Source organism: Malaclemys terrapin, chromosome 8 (genome assembly GCF_027887155.1).
Source record: "Malaclemys terrapin pileata isolate rMalTer1 chromosome 8, rMalTer1.hap1, whole genome shotgun sequence".
In the NCBI taxonomy this organism is placed as follows: domain Eukaryota; kingdom Metazoa; phylum Chordata; order Testudines; family Emydidae; genus Malaclemys; species Malaclemys terrapin.
In genome coordinates, this window is record NC_071512.1 from 72796267 (window position 1) to 72818455 (window position 22189).

Here is a 22189-nt window from a genome sequence, read left to right on the forward strand (position 1 = left end):
AGAAAGTTCCTGCCTCAAAGAGTTTGCATTGTTAAGTCCCGTATTTAGTACATCTATCCAAGTAATTGTTAACGCTATACAATATAGTGTGCTCAAAGAAGATTTTAATTTGAAAGATACATATTTGTTCCCACATAATTTTGTTTAGTGAAAGCTAATTTGCAAAACATTCACAATTAAAATACCACACCTCTTGTGATTGTGATTAGCTACTTGACATTTTCTTTTGTACTCTGGATTAAAAATTGAAATGATAGGTGTTAAACTTTTAATGAATTAATTAGTAAAATATTTATTTACTTAGTGCAAACAAAAATATTTGATAGAAATGTAACTTGTATTTCCCCTCTTTCTTTATGTAGTTTAAAATGCCAGCAGGGTCTTTTGGTAGATTTCTCTGCTTTTCCGCAAAGGTTTATAGATCTACTTCAACAGTGCATTCAGGAACAAAACAAAGATACCCCAAGGTAAATAATGTTTTGGTACCACATTACTAACTTTTAAAAAAAAATTCTTAAACAAAATACACACACAATAAGCCAAGCACTCCAAGAAGCAATATAAGACCAAGGAAAGTCAATGGGACTTAGGCTTCAAGTGCCTAAGTCACTTTTGAAAATGAGAATTTTCACTTCAGTGCCTTTGAAAATGTTACCCCTTATCCAGTGTGTTTAATTTTACAAAGTTCTTTTAAAGTGCATGCATCTTTAGAGGTCTTTTTATTTGCAATTTCAAGTATAACATGAGTGACTCACTTTTATAAAATCTCAGAAAAAGCAAAAAGTACATATTCACTGGCTTTTTTATTTATTATGCATACAGGAATCTTTTTGATGGTAGCATTATATGATATTTATGTGAAGATACTGTTGTAGTATCGGATTCCCTTTTATATTAACATAATATTAATTTGGTAAAGATTTAGACCCTGATCCTGCAACTTAATCCAAGCAGGTGGGGCTTCTGGAACTATACAGATCCAGTTGTGTGAAGTGCCTTAATGATGGTTATTTTATAAAGTGGAAAACCCCCCTGCAATTTACAGATAGTTTTGTAAACAAGGATATGTTACGTACTAAATGTGGTTCTATTTCATTTGTTTTTAAGGTTTTTGCTGCAGTTAGTTTCTTCAGCATCTGTTTTAGATCACACACCTGCTTTTTTAAATGTAGTGGAGACAAACCCATTTAAACATCTTACACATCTCTCCCTAAAATTTCTGCCGGGAAATGATGCAGAAATAAAGAAGTTTTTAGCAATCTGTTTGAAATGTATTAAGGTAAGATTATAGATTTGTAATATCTGTAATTAGGTCCTGATCCTCTAAACATTTAATGTTGTGGGGTTTATTTTAATTTTTTTTTTTTTTTTGGTTAATTTTAGTTCATGTTGTGGCTTTGCAAATAGTTATATAGGTATATATTGTAATTCAATCAATACACACTCTCTCTCTAAGAATAAAAATATCAAAGGTGCGTGTATTTAAAATAGAGCTATCAAATTATAAAAAAAATCGCAATTTGCGAGATTTAAAAAAGTCACTATTAATCACACTATTAAACAATAGAATACCGATTTAAATTTATTATGAATATTTTGGGATTTTTTTTTCTACATTTTCAAATATATTGGTTTCAACTGCAACACAATACAAAGTATACAGTGTTCACTTTATATTATTTTTTTATTACAAATATTTGCAATCTACAAGTCAAAGCATGAAGGGACATATGAATGTTAGCATATCTGGCACATAAATACCTTGCAATGCCGGCTACAATAGTGCCATGCGAATGCCTGTTCTTACTTTCAGGTGACATTGTAAATAAGAAGCAGACAGCATTATCTCCCATAAATGTAAATAAACTTATTTGGCTGAATAAGAATGTTTTGTTTTTGAGTGCAGTTATGAAAAAAAATCTCTATAGATAGCATTACTGTACTTGTATGAGGTAAATTGAAAAATATTATTTCTTTTGTTTTTTATAGTGCAAATATTTGTAATAAAAATTATAAAGTGAGCACTGTAGACTTTGTATTGTGTTATAATTGACATCAATATATTTGAAAATGTAGAAAAACATTCAAAAATATTTATAATTTAAATTGGTATTCTGTTATTAACAGTGAGATTAAAACATCAGTTAATTGCTACTATTTTTTAAATCTAGTTAATTTGTTTTGCGTTAATCTCTTGAGTTAACTGCAATTAATAATGGCCTTAATTTAAAACAAAATCTGATAATCTGAATTGGCAGAAATTAGACACTTTAGATATGTGATGAATGTGGCAATGCAATTGTTGAGTTAATTAAATTAAATTAATAGAGATATCCCATCTCCTAGAACTGGAAGGGACCTTGAAAGGTCATCGAGTCCAGCCCCCTGCCTTCACTAGCAGGACCAAGTACTGATTTTGCCCCAGATCCCCAAGTGGCCCCCTCAAGGATTGAACTCACAAGCCTGGGTTTAGCAGGCCAATGCTCAAACCACTGAGCTATCCCTCCCCCAACTGAGCCTCTCAGTATTGGTTGCTTCCTGGCTTTGTGCTGACCTGCTGTACAAATGCAAGAGTAAAATACTGTAAAGTTATGGATTTCAATCCTGCTGTTGGATCTGCACGTGCATACCCATGCGTAAGTACAGAGCTGCCTTTAATTCAATGGGGTTTCATTTGCCATTTATAGATTGGAAAGTGAAATTGATGTGCTTGGTAGCATATCAGGTTTAAATAATGTTATGAAATGAACAATGATTTCAGAGTTTGAAAAATCCTCAACCTACAGTCCACATCTCACTGATTTCTTCATGTGTAATTTTTGTCTCCTTTTCTTTTAGTGCAATGTAAATGTAAACCGCCTCTGTAACAAACTGTTTTTAAAAGAAAAGCTCACAAAGATTTTTTTCCCTTAACATCTAGGTTAGGGTCTAAGTTCCCTCTAAGCTGTGCAGCAGGCTATCAAGGGCCATGCAGGTATGCAGCAGGGAGACGTGCCTCTCCTCCGGCCCTGGTCTTGGAGCTGCTGCGAGCGGGGAGAGGGCTGCGGGGAGTCCTTTCTCCCCACTGCAGCCTGGGACAGCCTGTACCCCAAATCCCTCATCCCCGGCCTCCCCCAGAGCCCGTACAACCAGCCCGAGCCCCCTCCCGCACCTCTGCCCCACCCCTGAGCCCCCTCCTGCATCACAAATCCCTCATCCCCAGCCTCCCTGAGAGCCCACACTCCCAGCCAGAGCCCTCACTCTCCTGCTCCCCCACCACCTACCATAGCCCTGACCCCTGTCCTGCACCTCAAACCCCTCATCCCTGGCCCCACCCCAGAGCCCGCACCCCCCGCACCTCAACACTCTGTTCCAGCCCTCACCCCCATCCCACACTCCGAACCCCTCGCCCCCGCCACATAGAACCTCCATAGTGGTGCACATAACAAAATTCATTCCACACATGGATATAAAAAATTGATCAGGGTTCTCAATTTTTTTTTGCTGGGACCCCCTTTGAAAATATTTCAGGCTGTCAAGATCCCGCCATACCACGCCCTCCCTTACTTCTGCGCTGTTGCTGGGGGCAGTGCTGCCTTCAGAGCTGGGGACCTGGCCAGCAGCTGCTGCTGCTCTACTCACCCAGATCTGAAGAGCTTCGGCTGGCAGCTGGAGCCCCGGCATGCATGGGGGCTGGCAGCTTGCAATGCTCCCATAATGAACTTGCGACCCCCAATTTGAGAACCCCTCATCATCTAGGTCAGGGGTTGGCAACCTTTGGCACGTGGCTCGCCAGGGTAAGCGCCCTGGCGGGCCGGGCCAGTATGTTTACCTGCCATGTCCACAGGTTCGGCCGATCGCAGCTCCCACTGGCCCAGCCCGTCAGGCCCGCGCCGCTTCCCGCAGCCCCCGTTGGCCTGGGACTGTGAACCTCAATCGGCCGAACCAGTGGATGTGGCAGGTAAACAAACTGGCCCAGCCCGTCAGGGTGCTTAACCTAGCGAGCTGTGTGCCAAAGATTGCCGACCCCTGATCTAGATGTTAATGCAACTCCTTTTCAAACAATAGTTTAAAGTGCAAAAATCCTGTTTTCTTGGGGAAATTTTAAGGAAAACAAACTTTTTTACAATGGAAAAAAGGTTTTTACTTTAGGATTCAATTAATATTTATAATTTAGTATTTAGGCTGTCTTGATAAGAATTTGTTATTAGCGTAATGGACATGTATTTTTGGACTTTACGTGTAGAAATAATGGAATATGGATGCGAAATAATGTTTTTCAATTGAAAAACAAGATTGTATTGATTTAAAATGTCAATTATATGTAGGAAGAAAAGTCGTTATTGGAACAAAAGCTTAAAAAAACTGAAGATGACCTTACTAGACAGCTGAGCTACACACAGCAGGTAACTGATGTTAGGCCTTCCTGCCTTTGGTATAATAAGAATTCTATATACCGTACCACATGTAAAGGTATATTACAAATTGCAGAATTTCAGTAGGGTCCAGTTTATAGACCACATCGTAAAATACTATCTTTTCTTGTTTTGTATCTAACCTTATATCTGTGCATTTATTTTGAATTTTGTGGGCTGGGGAGCATTTACTACTGGTGGCTAATAGAGGTCTGGTTGGTTACATGGTGCTGAGAAACAACCAATTTTGGCAGGGCAGAAGGAGGTGAAGTGAAGTGCAAAAGTAGCCAGTGTGATGAATTGTTCTGAAGAAAGGTCAAAACATCACACTAAACACAATTAAAAACACTTTACTTTCCCCTGTAAGCACCTGCTGTGGTTGCCATAGGAATATTATGTGGTCAGATGTAAGAGAATAAGTAGTTCACAAGACTGTCTCTATATTGAAATGTGTCACACAATGGAGATATTTTGGAACCCTTTACTTTGTGTTATGTATGAAGCAAAGAAAAATAGAATTAAAATTGTTGGTATTTATGTTCTAAAATTCCATTTAAGATGGATGGTGGACCCTGTTGTGGTTTCACTCCTTTTTAGAGATGACAGCTGTGGGTCATACAGTAAAGCTACACAGACTGCACTTTGGTCACTCTTGAGTTATAGAGCCTTAATGTTCCTTTTTTCCCCTTCTGTGGGCTTGTCAGACAGTTGACATTTTTAAAAATACATTAATTCATTTTTTTGTAATTTTTATAGAATTGGAACTGCTGTATACTTCTGTCTTGCAAATTTAAAAGAAAAATGCTACCAAGAAGTATATTTTTCATACTGAAAAGTTGGTTTTTATAGTGCTGTGGCCTGGTTGAGTGTGTTCACTCTTACTTTTACTTGGTAGGAGAGAGTACCATGCTGTGGTTAGAGCATAAGGTTGGAAATTATGATTCTTTTACCAGCTCTGTCATTATTTGATGACCCTTTGGTTCCCATCTGTAAAACTGAGATGCATGTCACTTGGTGGTGTGAGAATTCAGTTTGTTCTGTAAAGCATTTTGAGCTCCTTGGATGAAAATCACAATATAGTGCAAAGTATTGTTCAGTTTAATATGATATATTTTTCAAGATTCTTTATGCTGTCTCAACAAACACAGAGCTTGTCAGAAAAGAGCCGGGAATTAGATAAATTGAGAAGTGAATGGACGTCACATACAACAATGCTAACAAATAAGCACACTCAGGAATTGACAAATGAGAAGGAAAAAGCTCTCCAGGTATGAGAACTGAAGGAAAAACAAACCAAAAATATTGGTACACATTTAATAGTTTAAGGTTAGGTTCACTGAAGCACTTCTTCCTTTGTTTTCCAACTTCTCTTTTCATTATAGGTGCAGACTCAATACCAACAACAACATGAACAACAGAAAAAGGAATTGGAAAACTTGCATCAGAAAAGTATCCAACAGCTACAGAATCGACTGTCAGAACTAGAGATTGCCAACAAGGACCTAACAGAAAGGAGATACAAAGGAGACTCCACAATTAGAGAACTTAAAGCAAAACTCTCTGGGATAGAAGATGTATGGAATGTTCATTTGTATTTTCAAATCAATATTTGTATAGGGATAACACGATCAATACACTCTCACAAGATACAGTGTAATCTGTGAAAATACAGCAAATGTTCAGGTTGTGGGAATCCATACTTCAGGTTCTGAAGTATTTATTTTTACAACCTATTTCTATTATCTTATTGATATCCTTGGTTAAGAGTTAGATATGTTTATTCAAACTTAAGGTATTGCAGTGTTTTTTGTTTTTTAAATATTTTTTCCAAATGTTCTAGGAGTGCCAGAGAGCAAAGCAAGAAGTGCTGTCGTTGCGTCGGGAGAATACTACGCTAGATGCTGAATGCCATGAAAAAGAGAAACACATTAATCAGCTACAAACACGAGTTGCAGTTTTGGAACAAGAGATCAAAGATAAGGACCAGCTAATTATTAGGACAAAAGAAGTATTAGATGCAACACAAGAACAAAAGGTTCTGTTAGTTTCTAAATATACTGTTTCTAAAGTACTGTAGAACCATGCTTAATTGCTGTTCACAACTGGGCAATTGTGGATTCCAGATTTTGTGAACTGTGTAAATAGATCAACCATGATTTAAAGAATTAAGGTTACAGCATTGAAAAATATTTGATTCATTTTTGACAAACGTAATTCAGTTACAATTATAATACTTTGTAGTCCAACAGTAAATAGACACTACTTTTACAAAATATATTAATCTCTTACTATTAGATCTTTGCTGACATATGAGACTGGATTTTTCTGTTTATTTAAAAACTGGATTAGTGACGTGAAAATTAGTGAGGTGGTTCTTCTAGTAGTGTCCCTATGGGTGCTCCACTTCAACTGTGCATGTGCCCCATTGCATCTTCTATCAGAGATTTTAGGTAGCAGTGTCTGTTTGGCCCTTGCATGCATTCTATTCTACACTGTGGCTGTATAAAGCTGCATGGGCAAACTGCCTTCAGTTTTTTCTCAGCTGCCTTGGGCTAAGATGGAGCCTTAGAAGTGTCCGAGTTGAGCTTATTTCAACTAGATTTATTTTACATAGTTGTAGTGATAGTAGTTAGTAATTAATTATTATTATTGACTGTTGTCCTTTCAGGGTTTTTTTCCCTGCAGGGAACTTCAAGTTGCTGAGAGGGTATGCCCAGCTCTTCAGGTTTTAAACATTGGCTTTCATGCCAGGAGGCTATCCTGGTGAGCGATGGGCACTCCCAGTGCATCCATTGCCTTGGGAAATCACACATCCTCCAGAAGTGTAATTTTTTCCTGGCGTTAAAATCAAGAGCCAGAAAGAACCTGGAGATTAAATTGCGCTGCCTTGTGATGGAGAGCTGTGTCCGTCTAGTTTCTGAACCAGGCTAGGAGACCCCCTCCATACACTGTTATCCAAGCAAGTTGAGCTCTTCATCCACTTTGGTGTAACACTCCCTTAGAGCTTCTAGGAGGGAAAACTCAAGAATCCTCTCAAAAAGACTCTAGGAAAAGGAGCTCGGGTTCCCCGATGAGGATTCTACTTCAAAGAAGCACTGGTCGCCGATTGAGACCACTACTGTACTTTTGCACTTGCTGGTTCCTGACTCAGTACGCATGAGACAGCAGGTTCCTCAGGTACTGTTACCACCACTAAACCTAAAGAATCTAAGGGTTCCAGCACACCATTGGTACTATCAGGAGATTGAGACGACAAGGAGAAGAAGACTATCTCTTCTAAGTTAGTACTCAAAGAATCAGCCAGGTTCTTGGTACCTCCCATTTCACTACTGCAGAAGACCGGACTATCATCTAGTGGTCATTCCTTGGAGTGCATAAAGCCTACAGTACCGTTTGCTCCCTCTACCATAATCACCTCTGCTCAGGCTGCAGCCTCAATACTGACTACCATGTTGATACTGCAGGAGGTTAAATTTTCACAACACCTCAGTGACACAGATGCCTGACTCCCCTTTGTTCGGTACTGAGGACCTCTAAGTCTCCAGATATTCACCCAGTACCTACAGAGTCACCACCTTTTTCTACTGGTGCTGCCACCTACAAAGTGATGTTGAAGATGATGATATTGGGGATTTCTCATTGGTTTCTCAAATTCTGGTTCAGGTTTCCCCTCCTCACTATCAAAGGAGTATTTTTCTGGAGACTGCTAAGGAGGTGGAACATATGTGAGAGGCATCCTCAAGCTCCATCCTGGTGGTATGAACACTCGTGAATGCCCCCACCTATACTGGATTGGCCCACTCAATCGCTGTAATGGGATCAATTGGTGGCATATTGCCAAAAATTCTCTAGGACCCCTAGCATCACTCATTGCCATGATAAGGCTAAACAATCTCCCCCATCCTCTCTTGAAGTTCTGAACCACAAGGAGACTCTCGAGGAGAAGGCGACGAGAGCAGGCAACAAGGTCACCCTGCTAACATCTCCTCCTCTTCATCCCCAGATAAAGTAGTTATGATTCCTTCACCATCCCAGGCGGCTGACTTCAAACAGTTCCAGGAGCTCATTGAAAGGATAGCAGACTCCTTACAAATACCACTTGAGGAGGCTAAGGAATCACAACGTAAACTGCTAGATATTCTGCATACAGCATCATTTACCCGAATTGCACCTATTAATGAGGCTCTGCTGACTCCTACGAAAGTAATCTGGCATACCCCAGCGACAATACCATCCACCTGTAAGAAATATTAGGTTCCATCTGAAGATTTGGAGTTTTTTTTTTTTCTCATCTCTCTCCTAACTCCCTAGTTGTCAAGGCTGTATGTGACCGTGGAAGGCAGCACCATTCTAAATCAATGCCATATGACAAAGATCAGAAGCGTCTTGATTTATTTGGTTGCAAATCATATTTGACTGTGACTCTATTTCAAATCACTATCAAGTGTTGATAGCAAAATATCACATCAGCTACACAGACTTCAATTTGTTTATTGAGCATCTGCCACCAGAGCAGAGAGACTAATTTTAAGCAATCATTACAGAGGGTCATCATCTTGCCAGAACATCCCTGTAGGCCTGTATGGATGCAACTGACACAGTTGCTCTGTCTGTTTCTATGGTGGAAAGTCATGAAAAGGGCCTCCTGGCTTCAGCTCTCCAGACTTCCGAGGGAGGTCAAGGACCTTTCCTTTGATGGCTTAAAATTGTGTGCAGAGAATACTGACGAGTCTCTGCATACATTTAAAAGATTCCAGGGCCAATCTGTATTGTTTGGGAATTTACATGCCTGCACTAAAAGGAAACTTACTAAATCTCAGGCACTGTAGAGCTCCTGACGTGTTCAGTTTTCTAGCTTCCAGAGACCTTATGAACGCCAATGAAAGAGGCAGAGGTTCCAGAAAAAGAGACCTTCTGCTGCACAGGCATCAGCCTCGCATGCCTCATCACCAAAACAGTAATTTTGATGCAGTGGTTGAAGTTCTGAGTTACCTCCCATTTTCTCCTTACCAGCTGCAATGGTTCACGTGGCTTCCTCACTTCGGGGACTGCCTTACTCACTTCTGACAAACTTAAGAGTGTGTCACAACAGCCAAGTGGGTTTTAGAGATCATATCAGAAGGATACTCCATCCACTTTACTTCCCTTCCCCCATCCCTTTTCAGATACCCCTTTCACAAGCATCTTCTAATACAGGAAATGACTTCCTTCTGAACTTAGATGCTCTAGAACCAGTTTTGTACAACACAGAAGGAAGGGGTTCTATTCCAGGTACTTGCTGGTTTCTCAACAGGTTTGTGAAGATACAAAAATTCAAAATAAACCAGTCAGGTGTATATTTCCCTATAGTGATTCACTCATCCTACAGGTCAAAACCATTTTCAATGCAGAATGCTTCCATTTGATTTCTCTTCCACTTCCAGAGTGTGTTTGAAGGTTCTGTCAGTGATAGCGGCTTACCTTTGCAGAAGAGGAATCCCAATATTCCTATATCTCAACAATTGGCTGCTAAAGGGGCACTCTTACCACGGTGGCCATTCAAAAGGCCATAGCACTGTTTCTTGACCTGAAACTGCACTTAGATGTTCAGAAGTCCACCTTGATACAGGTGCGAAGATTGGAGATCATAGGAGCTTATCTCCAGGCAGTAGCAGCCAACGCCTACCTCCCAACGCATAGGTTTACACCCCTATCTAGTTAAGTTACTATAGTCCAAATCAATCCCCAGCCATCTGTCAAAAACAGTCTGCAGTTGTTGGGGCATATGGCAGCTGGTACTTTTGTGATAAGCCACGCAAGTTTGCACATGTGCTGCCTCCCTGAGTGGCACAGAACTGTTTATTTGCTGAGTAAACACAGCTTGAACAAACTATTCTTGGTTCCTACTGCTGTGAAGAAGTCCTTTGGCCGGTGGAAAGGCTTTCACAACCTCATCTTTGGTTAACTATCTCCAACAGTCCTAATAAGAACAGATGCATCCCTGTTGGGATTGGGGGAGCACATCTTACTAGAAACTGCTCAGGGCACATCAACTCTACACATCAACTTGTTGGAACTCAGGGCAATCACAAATGCTTGTCTCCATTCTGTGCTGTTGAGCGGGGCAAATATGTGAGGATCATGATAGACAATATGTCATGCATGTTTTATATCCAATATCAAAGGAGAGCGAAAGCCGTGAGATTCTGGAATTGGTGTGTGTGAAGTCACGTCAGCATCTCAACAGCTTACCTTCCCAGCATTCAAAACATCACCGCAGATAGCCTCAGCAGATGCTTCTCTTGGGATCATGAGCAGGAGAGAGATCCCATTGAACTCCACTGCATATTTCAATGTTGGGGCATCCCATAGATGGACCTGTTTGTCATGGCCAGAAACAGGAAGCACTTCCTGTTTCACTTTAGGGGGGGACTGGGCCACCACTCCTTGGGAGATACCTTTCTCCTTTGCTGGATGTCAGGTCTGTTGTATGTGTTTCATCCAACTCCTCTAATATCCAAGGTGTTGATCAAGATAAGGAAAGACAAGGCCAGAGTTATTCTGAATGTTCCAACGTGGCCAAGACAGACATGGTTTCATTACCTTATCCAGTTGGCTGCTTGTCAATCAGTTGAGCCTCCAGACCGTCCCTCATCTTCTCTCAGGATGTCTGTCAGATTCTTCACCCCAGCCTTGGGGTTCTTCACCTAAAAGCATGGCTGATCACTGGTTCACTGGGCTAGAAACAACCTATTCTGAGGTAGTGAGAGGAGTATCATTACATAGTAGGGAGCAGTCTACCTATAATAGTTACCTACAAAAGGAGATGAGATTTAGCCTCTGGTGTGACCTAAGACACCATTCACCTGCATCCTCTTTGCTGTCAGATCTACTAAATTACATCCTAAACTGAAAACAAGTTGTGTGGGTTTTTTTTTTTTTTTTTTTTTTTAAAGTTCCATTAGGGTACCTTGGGCAGCTGTTACGGGCTTTTCAATGTACACACATCTGATGACTACAAGTCAAATGTCCTGCCCCTGTTTGGGACCTCAGCTTAGTCTTGGATGCTTTACAAGACCTGTCTTTGAGCCAATGGCAACCTGTTCTCTACTTATCTATGAAAACAACCTTCCTGGTAATCATTACTTCTGCTCAACTCTTTGAGCAGATAGAGACTCTGATGGCGTATCCTTCAAGGACGAGGTCACATTGCAACCACATCCCAAATTCTAAAGTTGTCATCTGACTTGCACATTTACCAATCTATTCTTCTTCCAGTTTTCTTTCCTAATCCACACCTGAATAAGGAGGATGTGGTATTATGTACATTTTGATGTCAGGAGGGCATTAGCCTTATACTTGGACAGGACAAAGCCAGTTAGAAAATCTCCTGGGTTGTTTGTGTCTTTTGTAGAAGATCTAAGGGATTTCCAGTTTCCAAGCAAAGACTCTCTAGTGCACTGGTTCTCAACCTATTTGCCATTGTGGGCAACATATAGAACTCTCTCTGTGTTATGAGGGCTGCATCCACACTATATACTACCTGTGTGGCCCTGAGGGTGTCATGGGGGCTGCAGCTGTGTGCTGTTTGGACCACGAGTTGAGAACCACTGCTCTAGATGGATATCTGTCTGCATTACGTTTTGCTATCAGTCCAATCATCTCCAGCCTCTTTCCAGAGTACTCCCATTCAATGAGATCTCTTTCTACTTCAATAGCCTACCTTAAAGTTCCCATTGCTGAGATATAGTAAAGCCACAACTTGGACCTCCATACATAGCTTTTCTGAACATTCTGCAGTAATTCATGACTCCGCTTCTGATGCTGTGTTTGGCTCTACTGTACTGTCTTTGATTTTTGGATTGGATTCCAAAGCCTGTCCCCCTCCTTAGAGGGTACTGCTTGGTAGTCACCTGAAGTGGAGCACCCATAGGGATACTATTTAAAGGAGGAGAGGTTACTCACCCTGTTCAGTAACTAGTTCTTTGAGATGTGTCCCCCTATGGGTGCTTCACTACTCCACTTCCTTGCCCTCTGCTTCGGATTTCTCTGCTGTGGATCTTTGTGATAGAGAAGGAATTGAGAGTGGGTCGCCTGCACAGATCTATTTAGCCATGTTGCAGAGTACTAGGCATAGTAGAGCGCATGCATGGGCCAAACAGGCACTGCTAGCTAAAATCTCCAATTTGGAGGTGCATGCCCACCTGAAGTGGAGCGTTCATAGGGACCACATCTCTAAGAACTACAGTGATTGCACAGGGGGAGTAAACCTCTCCCTTCTAATGCAAACGTTAACAAGCTTGATCTAAATCAGATTTAAGTATTGTGCTTTTCTTTTTTAAGAAGCACAAAACCTTGCTAATGGGAAAACTTTTTGATTTTTGAAGGTGATACTGGAAGAAAATACAGAGAAGAAACAAGTTCATGTAGGAAAACTTGAAGCAACAATAAAATCATTATCAGCTGAACTTCTTAAGGTTTGTTTAAACATGAAATTGTCCCAATCATGGGATTTCTTCATTAATTTTATGCATTGTTGTTAATTTAGAAAGGACTTTGATGTTGTTTAATAGGCTAACGAAATTATCAAGAAGTTACAAGGAGATTTGAAAACTCTAATGAGTAAATTGAAATTGAAAAATGCAGTAACAATTCAGCAAGAAAAACTCTTGGCTGAAAAAGAAGAGAAACTACAGAAAGAGCAAAGGGAACTGCAGGAGACTGGACAATCTCTTAGAGTAAAAGAGCAAGAGGTAACTTAATGCATTATCTTAAGCTTTAGTGCTGTAACCATTTATGTGTGTGTTTTACGTGTTTGCAGGATTAGCCTTGAATTGCTGTCTATAAAACTGAATGACTTTACCCATTTATTAAATGGTTTATTGAAACACAGAATTCTGGCAAATGTTAGTGTAGTGTATTTTTCTGGTTGATTATAGCATAGAGGGAATAGAGAGCCCAGTTGAAGCAAAACGCTCAAATTTTAGTAGCCGCGCTAAATTTGACAAATTGTGAAGTCCAATAAAAATAGCTAAAATAATTACAAACTTAATGTTTGGATCAATATGCTTCTGACCTAAAGAGACATTCAAATTAAAAAATAATCGTTATTTTTTAAGAGATTTTCTTGTATTACTTAGATAAAATAGGAAAGATTTTTTTAAAAAAAATCTAAGTTTCACCCACTGTTTATGCTTTATACTTTGTGTGCATTTGGTATTTTATTCAGTTTCGAGCATGGAAACAAACTGGTCAGTTCAGGTTCTGATTCTCTTGCATGTTTAAAATAAAAAAACCCCACAAACACTGCATGAATGTGGTTTGGAACTGCAAACTTCATATCTGGACAGAACTTCCAGCAAAGACAGCCGGGGTTCAGGGCCATATCAGATTTCAGTTACTATTCGAGTTAGCTTTTGTTAAAAGATTTGCTAACTCCTACAATGAAAACTCTTTACCTTGTTACCCCTTTAAATACAAATATAGAGAGAGGATACTATATTTGTACAGGGCTAGAATTTAGAGTACAAAACGTTCAGTGAATACAACAGAGTGTACAGAGCTATGAATCAACATCTGAAGGGCAGAAACAGGCAAAAGTTGAGAGAGAGATTTTCAAAGGCATAAATAGTTGCCCAATGCCAACTGACACTTGTGCCTTTGAAATCAATGCCAAGAAAAAAAGGATCTTTTCATTGTGTAGTCACACCCCTTTTGTACTATGATTAATTTTGAATCTAAATAATCATTCAGTGTTGCTTTAAGCTCAACTTTACTTCTAAATCCTTGATATTTATTTACGCTTATTTTCTTCAGTTTTTAATTATTGACATTTCTTGATTATGCTTGACGTAATTAGTATGGAAATATTTCAGGTCTGCAAGTTGCAAGAACAGTTAGAAACTACAGTACAAAAACTGGAAGAAAGCAAGCAACTGCTAAAAACCAATGAAAATGGTAGGTTTACAGGATTCCTTCTTTAGTTCTCCCTGTTCTTGTTACTTGTGGGGCATGCGCAGAATTTATGATCCCCCTCAGATTTCTTTGCTTCCCTGCAGAAAAATGACTTTCTGATTGGGAAGCCACAAGAATGGTCATGCCACCCTCCTCAGCAGTATGTTTTGGGTGCTCAGGGCAGCCGGCAGAGAGGTGAATCACTGTGGGCCAGGGGGCAGGACTGGGGAAGACCTGGCACTGGGCTCAGCTGCTAGTCCCAGCTGGACTGGGGAGGACGGGACTTCCTCTTTCCCTGCACAGCATCTGGGGCTGTGTCAGACCCACTCCCAGATTTCTCCCCTGGCTGTAGGAAGCTCTGCAACCCCCTTCCCCCTCCCTCCCCCCCCCCCCCCCCAGCTCCCCCACACTTCCTGCACCCATTGCTCCTCAGCTGCAGGGGAAGGGATCATTGTACAGGGAGCTGCTCCCTCATCTGCCCAATCCCCGTGCATCCAGACCCCCTCATACCCAGACCCTCCCGCTAAGCCTTCCTCCCGCCGCCCGCCCCGCACGCAACCCCACTCCCCCTGCACCTGGATCACCCTGAGGAACCACCCGCACCTGGATTCCCCTGTAGAGTCCCATTACCGTTGCACCCAGAACCCCCCCAACAAGCCCCTGTGCATCTATATCCCCCTTCACACCCAGATCCCTCACTGAGCCGTCTGCACCCAGATTGGCCCACACAACCCTTTCAACCCACACCTGGATTGCCTCGCCACTAAGTCTCTCCACACTTGGATCCTGCTTTGCTGAGCCTGCCTGCCCCACACCTGGTGCACCTGGGGTGTTTCTGGGGCAGGCCCTGTTCTTGTGCTGTGTCAGGGTTGGGTGCAGTCTCATCGCTGAGTCCATGTTCTCTGGGGAAGCTGCACAGTGATCTCCCCCCTCTGTGCAGCCAGTGGTCTGTGCTCCCCAATGCCATGCTAGAGTCTCCACATTTATTTGACAAATAAAATTTGCAGAATTTTAAAATACTGTGTGCAGAATTCTTAATTTTTTTGGCACAGAATGCCCTCCGGAGTAAAAATTTGTATTAAAAACATTTTATTTCATTTTGAAGCTAGAAAGATTTGCTCATTTCTGTCATGGCATACTTGTGATTTCCTGCTGTTCCCCTCCGCTCCCGCCACCCCACAGCCCACAAGGATCAAACAATTTAGTAACCTCTGAGTTCATGCTTCCTGTGTATTATAGTAGCCCTAATTTTGTTTGGTGTGGTTCTTCACATAAAACAGAATTTGCCTTACAACTTTCTAAGTGTTACAGTTTAGAATTTGAAAAAATTTACCTGTGATTCTAAATTTAAGCTACATGACCGCATCAGTTAAAACAAGAATTGCACAGCTAAGTTACAAATTGATGCTTTGAAAACATAGGCTCCAATCGTGCATCCTACTAATACACATGCTCAACTTTAAGCAGGTAAACAGTTTCATTGAAGTCCATGGGAAAGCTTACATGCTTAAAGTTAGTATGTTTTTAGATGTCTTACTCCTTATGGGGCATAATCCAAAGTATATTGAACTCCATGAACTTAAATCCAGCTCCTGGGTCTCTAATTATTAAATGTTTACTTCCCTATAGTTTGTGGGTTCTAATTAATACTCTATTGCTATTCTATGAAAAACTAACAGGTTCTAATAATGGAAATTTAAAAGAAAGAGCACCGTCATAAGGTGACCTGATTTTTTTTTTTAAGCCATCTTTAGCTGTAGACGTTGAAGGGGAAAGTTAATCAGACCTGGCATCTTTGAGAGATGGGACTTTGTGGGCGGGAGGGGGCAGCAGGGGCCATGCGTGACTTTCCTTGCAATCCTCCTGGTTGCTGCAGGCCTACTGTGATGTCAAACACTGGAACTAAGAGCACAGAGACTGTCAGTACTTCCATTGTGGCTTGTGATCCTGCTGCCTGACTTAAATGCAGATGGTATGAGCTGTTCCTGCAGTAGAGGGAGCAGATTGGGACAGGACAAGGAGTCTGGTACTGAAACTAGGGGAAAAATGTTTGGAGGAAGGGGGCAGATCAGATGAGAAGCCCAGAGGGGAAGGGGTAAAGAGACTGGGACATCAAAAGTATGTTTAGTTCACTAATATAACATGAAATAGAATCATTCACATGATTTCTTGATGTAATTTGTGTTAGATTTATAGCACTAATAAAAAGGATGGAAAACAAAATGTTTGAAAATTAGAGTTTTACTCCTTTTTCTATATAGTAATCACATGGTTAAATAAGCAACTGAATGAAATTCAGATGGCAAGAAAGCAAGAGATATTGGGAACTTCTACCATTCCACTTACACATTCAAGCAATGGCACTATTAGAACCGGCACTTCACCTCACAATATGGTAAGTTATCCACTTATAAAACTTGGTACTTGCTGTACATTTTTAGAAAAAAAGATACATGCCAAGTGAAGTGCTTATAGTACCTAGGAGAAATGCTTTGGTATTCCTTTTGCCCCGTAATTGAATTTTTCTCATCATGTTGTGCACTGTTGTTAATGGATTCAACAAAATTACTAGTATCATAAATAAGAACTTCCTAAATTCTCAATAAGCAATAAAAACTGTTAAAATGCAGATTTGTGTAATGCATTTGGGCTAGTGAAATAGCATATGCTTATAATTGCATGCATCTACACGTCTAATATTCTTAAGATCCTTCTCTAAAATGAGTCAAGAATGTCCTTCTCAAACAGTCCATTACACTGCACTTACACCCAAACACCAGAAACTGTATGTGAATAGAAAGATAGGCTATATAACACATGCTAGACATGCTGCCAAGCAGAGGTCATAAAGTATTCTGGGTTGCTCTTTATATAACTACCAGTTATTTACCAGGTGGAAGGGGATGTAGAGGTATTTTCCGTCTGCCTGGAGGACCTAGAGCTTCTGCTAATCTGGTTTAAAAAAAAAAAAAAATTATACATCTCTAGAGATATAGATATAAAAAAAAAACTACATGCAGAATGTCCCTTTCACTTTTGAATTTAACATGAAATTAGAATTTAAAAATCTGCAAACACACGGAAAAGAAAACTATTACAACACTAATAGAAATTGCATAAGACAAAGTATGGGTGTGTCTTGCTACTAGGCATCTTCATTCTTTTAGAAATGGTTACTAACAAATGTTCCAGATAGTCATTAATTTGTACATGAACATAGTTTTTTTAACTTAGGGCTAGTGAGGTATTTTGAAGAGCACAAGGGAAGTGAGGAGTAAAAAATTCTCATAAAATATTCTTGTTTAAAGAGACCAAATTAAAGTAGGCCTGCTGGCTCTTGAGATGTGTGGTGATGCTTTCAAGGAGTTCTCAAATCTATCAATCAGTGTTTATTTGGTGGTTTCATTATTTTTTTGGTTCCACATATTTAGCACATGCCCATTTTACCTCGGCTAGCAGGTTTTACTTATCTATTGTTCTGTTCCCCTTCCAGTAACTAAGGCCTGTAGATCTGCAGCCGTTTAATCTTAAAAAAACAAACAAACAAAACAACAACAAAAACCTGTTTGCATTGCTACATTTCTCTTTGATGCACAGAGCCTTGTGTCACTTACATACACTTGTAATAAGCATATAGTCAAGAGTATATTAGTCAAATCTTGTGGTTTGTGGTTAGAGGAAAAGTGGTAGTAAAATAATGCTTATCTTGTCTAGTATCCATTCACTTTCTACACTTAAGAATGTAAGCATAGGAAAATATGCTTTTTCTTGTACTTTAGTCACTATAATGTATAAACATTAATTTGTAGTAATATTTTGTGATTACAAAGGTCAGTTTTAAATTTTTACATCTATGCTCAGTGAAATTAAATGTCATTGATTACCGGTAAGAATACGAATACCTAGCTCTTCTATAGCACTTTTCATCAGCAGATCTCTAAGTGCTTTACAAAGGAGGTCTGTATCATTATTCTCATTTTACAGTTGGGGAAACTGAGATACCAAGAGGTGAAGTGACCTTCCTAAGGACACCCAGTAAACCAGTGGCAGAGCTAGGAAGAAATCTTAGGTCCCCTGAGTTGCAGTTCAGTGCTCTTGAATGTCTGGGTTCTACTTTAAGTGAACCATTATTAAAAAGAAAAATAGATTGCTGGAACTAGAGATGCATAGATTTTGATTTTCTACTGTTGCACTGCTGTTTCCTCCTCTTTCTACATTTTATTTTTCTCTCTTACAGCTTGACAACAGACTCCGTTTTACTAGTTCAGGAATCAGTTACCCCATCTCTCCGGTATGCGCTTCCCAAAACTTTCCAGAAACCGCACCTGTTAAAAGTGCCAACCAGCAGGTTTCAGGACCAAAGGCAGGCATTTACATTTACTCTTATTTTGTGCTCAACACACACATTTCTAATCATATATTTCTGAACAGTTTGACTTGGATATGCTATGTGATATGGTTTTTGTGTTGAATGACAGCAAGAATTTGGCTATAACCACTAAATTATTATAATGGTAATAGTACCTGGCATTTTCAAAGCAGTTTACAAACCCTAATTTTCATGACTCTCCTGTAAGATATTTTCCACCTTGTCATGAATTCTCCTTTGAACAAAAGCTACACAGCAAATTAGTTGTAGCATTAAACCTAGAACACGAGAATTCCTGGCAGTTACCTCTGGTTTTTAGTCCAATATATCACACTGCCTCCCAAATGTAACTTCCCTAATTTCTATTTGATTATAGTAAATGTCCTATTGTAATCTAGTGAGAGAGAAGTTCTCAAAGTCAGCAAGGTTCCCTTTTCAGTTGTTCCTTTGTATATCTTTGTGTTTCTTTATTCCTTACAGAAGTAGTTTGTAGTACACTAAATAAACACTTCATATATTCTATATAATTTGGGATTGAAATGACTATGGCTCATTGTCATAGCATCATTATTTCCGAGTATCCCGATGGCACGGGGTGGCCCTGCAGGCATCCCACTTCTTGATTCCTCTTCTCAGGGTTCCTCAAGAATACTTCTCCAACACTGTCTTAGGCTAATAACTAAGGCTAAGGTTTTTGTCATGATTATTTGTAGTAAAAGTCACGGACAGGTCATGGGTAATAAAGAAAAATTCATGGAAGCCCATGACCTGTCCCTGACTTCAGACTAGAGGGCTTTCAGATTTAACTGTGGAATCCCCTCCTAGAGTTCAAACGCTCAGACCAAGCAACAATGCGAACAATGGCTGTCCACGTTGGGCTTAATAAAAATCCCATGTCCCTCCTGGATTCTATCTCAGCTCCCTGCCCTTGTACGTGAGAGTGGCCAAAGAGGTGTTTCCCTGGGTCTTCCTCTTGCTCCAGCATCTCCTTCTGCTACCCAAGCCCCCTGGCTTCTGGCCTGTCTTCCTATTCCCAGAGAGGGCCTGCACAACTTTCTGCTCTCTGCAGCCTCTTCCTGCTGCTCTTTATGGATAGGCTTGGAAGGATCAGATTTTCATCAGTAAATGTCAATTTCACACACACAGCCACACAGTAATTGTCTGATTCCCCCATACTTCGAAAATTTAAATTGATTACATTTTTAAAAAAAAAGCTTAAATGAATAATGTTATCCAGTGACATTGTTTTTAAAATGGATTCTGCTGAGCCTCTTTTTGGGAGAACACCTGTCCCCGGCTCAGCTGGATCAGAACAGGGCTAGCTTGTCCCCATCCTCTTAAAGGGGCACCCGATAACACTCAGCAAAAGGCTTATCTTACTAAAAACAATCAAACCTGATTTTTCAGAAAAAACACAGAATACCGAAGACACCAAAACTTTAAACAAAGGCTTTCTTGAGAAATATCAGCTTTCCTTTGGCATAACTGACTTCAATCAGATATTAGTCAGCCTATATTAGCGGGCTGTAAGCTGCTGCTCTACCCTAAATCTTAAATTTAACATTAACTTAAATATTTGAGAAGCAGCAACTATTTCCTGTTTTTATTTGCAGGGCTGGCTCTAGGATTTTTAAAAAGAACAGGAATACTTGTGGCACCTTAGAGACTAACAAATTTATTAGAGCATAAGCTTTCGTGGACTACAGCCCACTTCTTCGGATGCATAGAGTGGAATAAATATTGAGATATATACACACACATACAGAGAGCATAAACAGGTGGGAGTTGTCTTACCAACTCTGTGAGGCCAATTAAGTAAGAGGGGGAAAAAAAACTTTTGAAGTGATAATCAAGCTAGCCCAGTACAGACAGTTTGATAAGAAGTGTGAGAATACTTACAAGGGGAGGTAGATTCAATGTTTGTAATGGCTCAGCCATTCCCAGTCCTTATTCAATCCTGAGTTGATTGTGTCTAGTTTGCATATCAATTCCAGCTCAGCAGTCTCTCATTGGAGTCTGTTTTTGAAGTTTTTCTGTTGTAATATAGCCACCCGCAGGTCTGTCATTGAATGACCAGACAGGTTAAAGTGTTCTCCCACTGGTTTTTGAGTATTAGGTATTTGTATTTGAGTATTAGATTTGTAAAGCAAATACTCACCAGCAACCACACATCACTGAACAAAACCACTGACCCAGGAACCTATCCTTGTAACAAAGCCCGATGCCAACTCTGTCCACATATGTATTCAAGTGACATCATCATAGGACCTAATCACATCAGCCATACCATCAGGGGCTCGTTCACCTGCACATCTACCAATGTGATATATGCCATCATGTGCCAGCAATGCCCCTCTGCCATGTACATTGCCCAAACCGGACAGTCTCTCCGCAAAAGAATTAATGGACACAAATCTGACATCAGGAATCATAATACTCAAAAACCAGTGGAAGAACACTTTAACCTGTCTGGTCATTCAATGACAGACCTGCGGGTGGCTATATTACAACAGAAAAACTTCAAAAACAGACTCCAATGAGAGACTGCTGAGCTGGAATTGATATGTAAACTAGACACAATCAACTCAGGATTGAATAAGGACTGGGAATGGCTGAGCCATTACAAACATTGAATCTACCTCCCCTTGTAAGTATTCTCACACTTCTTATCAAACTGTCTGTACTGGGCTAGCTTGATTATCACTTCAAAAGTTTTTTTTCCCCCTCTTACTTAATTGGCCTCTCAGAGTTGGTAAGACAACTCCCACCTGTTTATGCTCTCTGTATGTGTGTGTATATATCTCCTCAATATTTATTCCACTCTGTATGCATCCGAAGAAGTGGGCTGTAGTCCACGAAAGCTTATGCTCTAATAAATTTGTTAGTCTCTAAGGTGCCACAAGTACTCCTGTTCTTTTTACAGATACAGACTAACACGGCTGCTACTCTGAAACCTGTCATCTAGGATTTTTGCCGCCCAAAGCAAAAACAATTTTGGCTGCCCCTCCCCGCCCCCCCCCCCCCCGTTCTTTAATTGCCCCGCCTCAGCTCCGCCCCTTCCTCAAATCCCCAGCCCTGTCTCCTCCCCCCAGGCTCTCAAGCCTATGAGGGAGGGAGGGAGGGGAAGCAGCGGCGCGCGAAACGGCCGCTCGGGATCTTCCCCTCCCTCCCAGGTTTGAGAGCCTGGGAGGGAGGGGGAGACCCCAAGCCGCCGCAGCACGCAAAACAGCTGATTCGCGCGCCGCTGCTCTCAAGCCTGGGAGGGAGGGTGAGTAGCGGCGCGCGAATCAGCTGTTTCGCACGCTGTGGCAGCAGCAGCGGAGGTAAACTAGGGCGGCCAGGGAACATTTTTAGGGGCGGCATTCTGGCGCCGGCCATGCCATCCCTAAAAATGTGCTGCCCCAAGCACCAGCTTGTTTTGCTGGTGCCTAGAGCCGGCCCTGTTTATTTGATACCAAACCATATTGATATGTATCAGTAATTCACCCTGTGC

General features: G+C 40.7%; 1 protein-coding gene across 1 annotated transcript in view; it reads left to right on the top strand.

Annotated features, from left to right (window-relative positions):
* Window positions 1–22189, top strand: part of SASS6 (SAS-6 centriolar assembly protein) — a 34052-nt gene that overhangs the window by 5951 nt on the left and 5912 nt on the right. Inside the window, exons 4-14 of the mRNA XM_054037087.1 lie at window positions 363–467; window positions 1108–1279; window positions 4308–4385; window positions 5543–5662; window positions 5777–5968; window positions 6235–6429; window positions 12761–12850; window positions 12947–13126; window positions 14249–14330; window positions 16589–16722; window positions 18565–18690. Coding sequence (XP_053893062.1) covers window positions 363–467; window positions 1108–1279; window positions 4308–4385; window positions 5543–5662; window positions 5777–5968; window positions 6235–6429; window positions 12761–12850; window positions 12947–13126; window positions 14249–14330; window positions 16589–16722; window positions 18565–18690 — 1474 coding nt within the window. The remainder of the gene's footprint in view (window positions 1–362; window positions 468–1107; window positions 1280–4307; window positions 4386–5542; window positions 5663–5776; window positions 5969–6234; window positions 6430–12760; window positions 12851–12946; window positions 13127–14248; window positions 14331–16588; window positions 16723–18564; window positions 18691–22189) is intronic.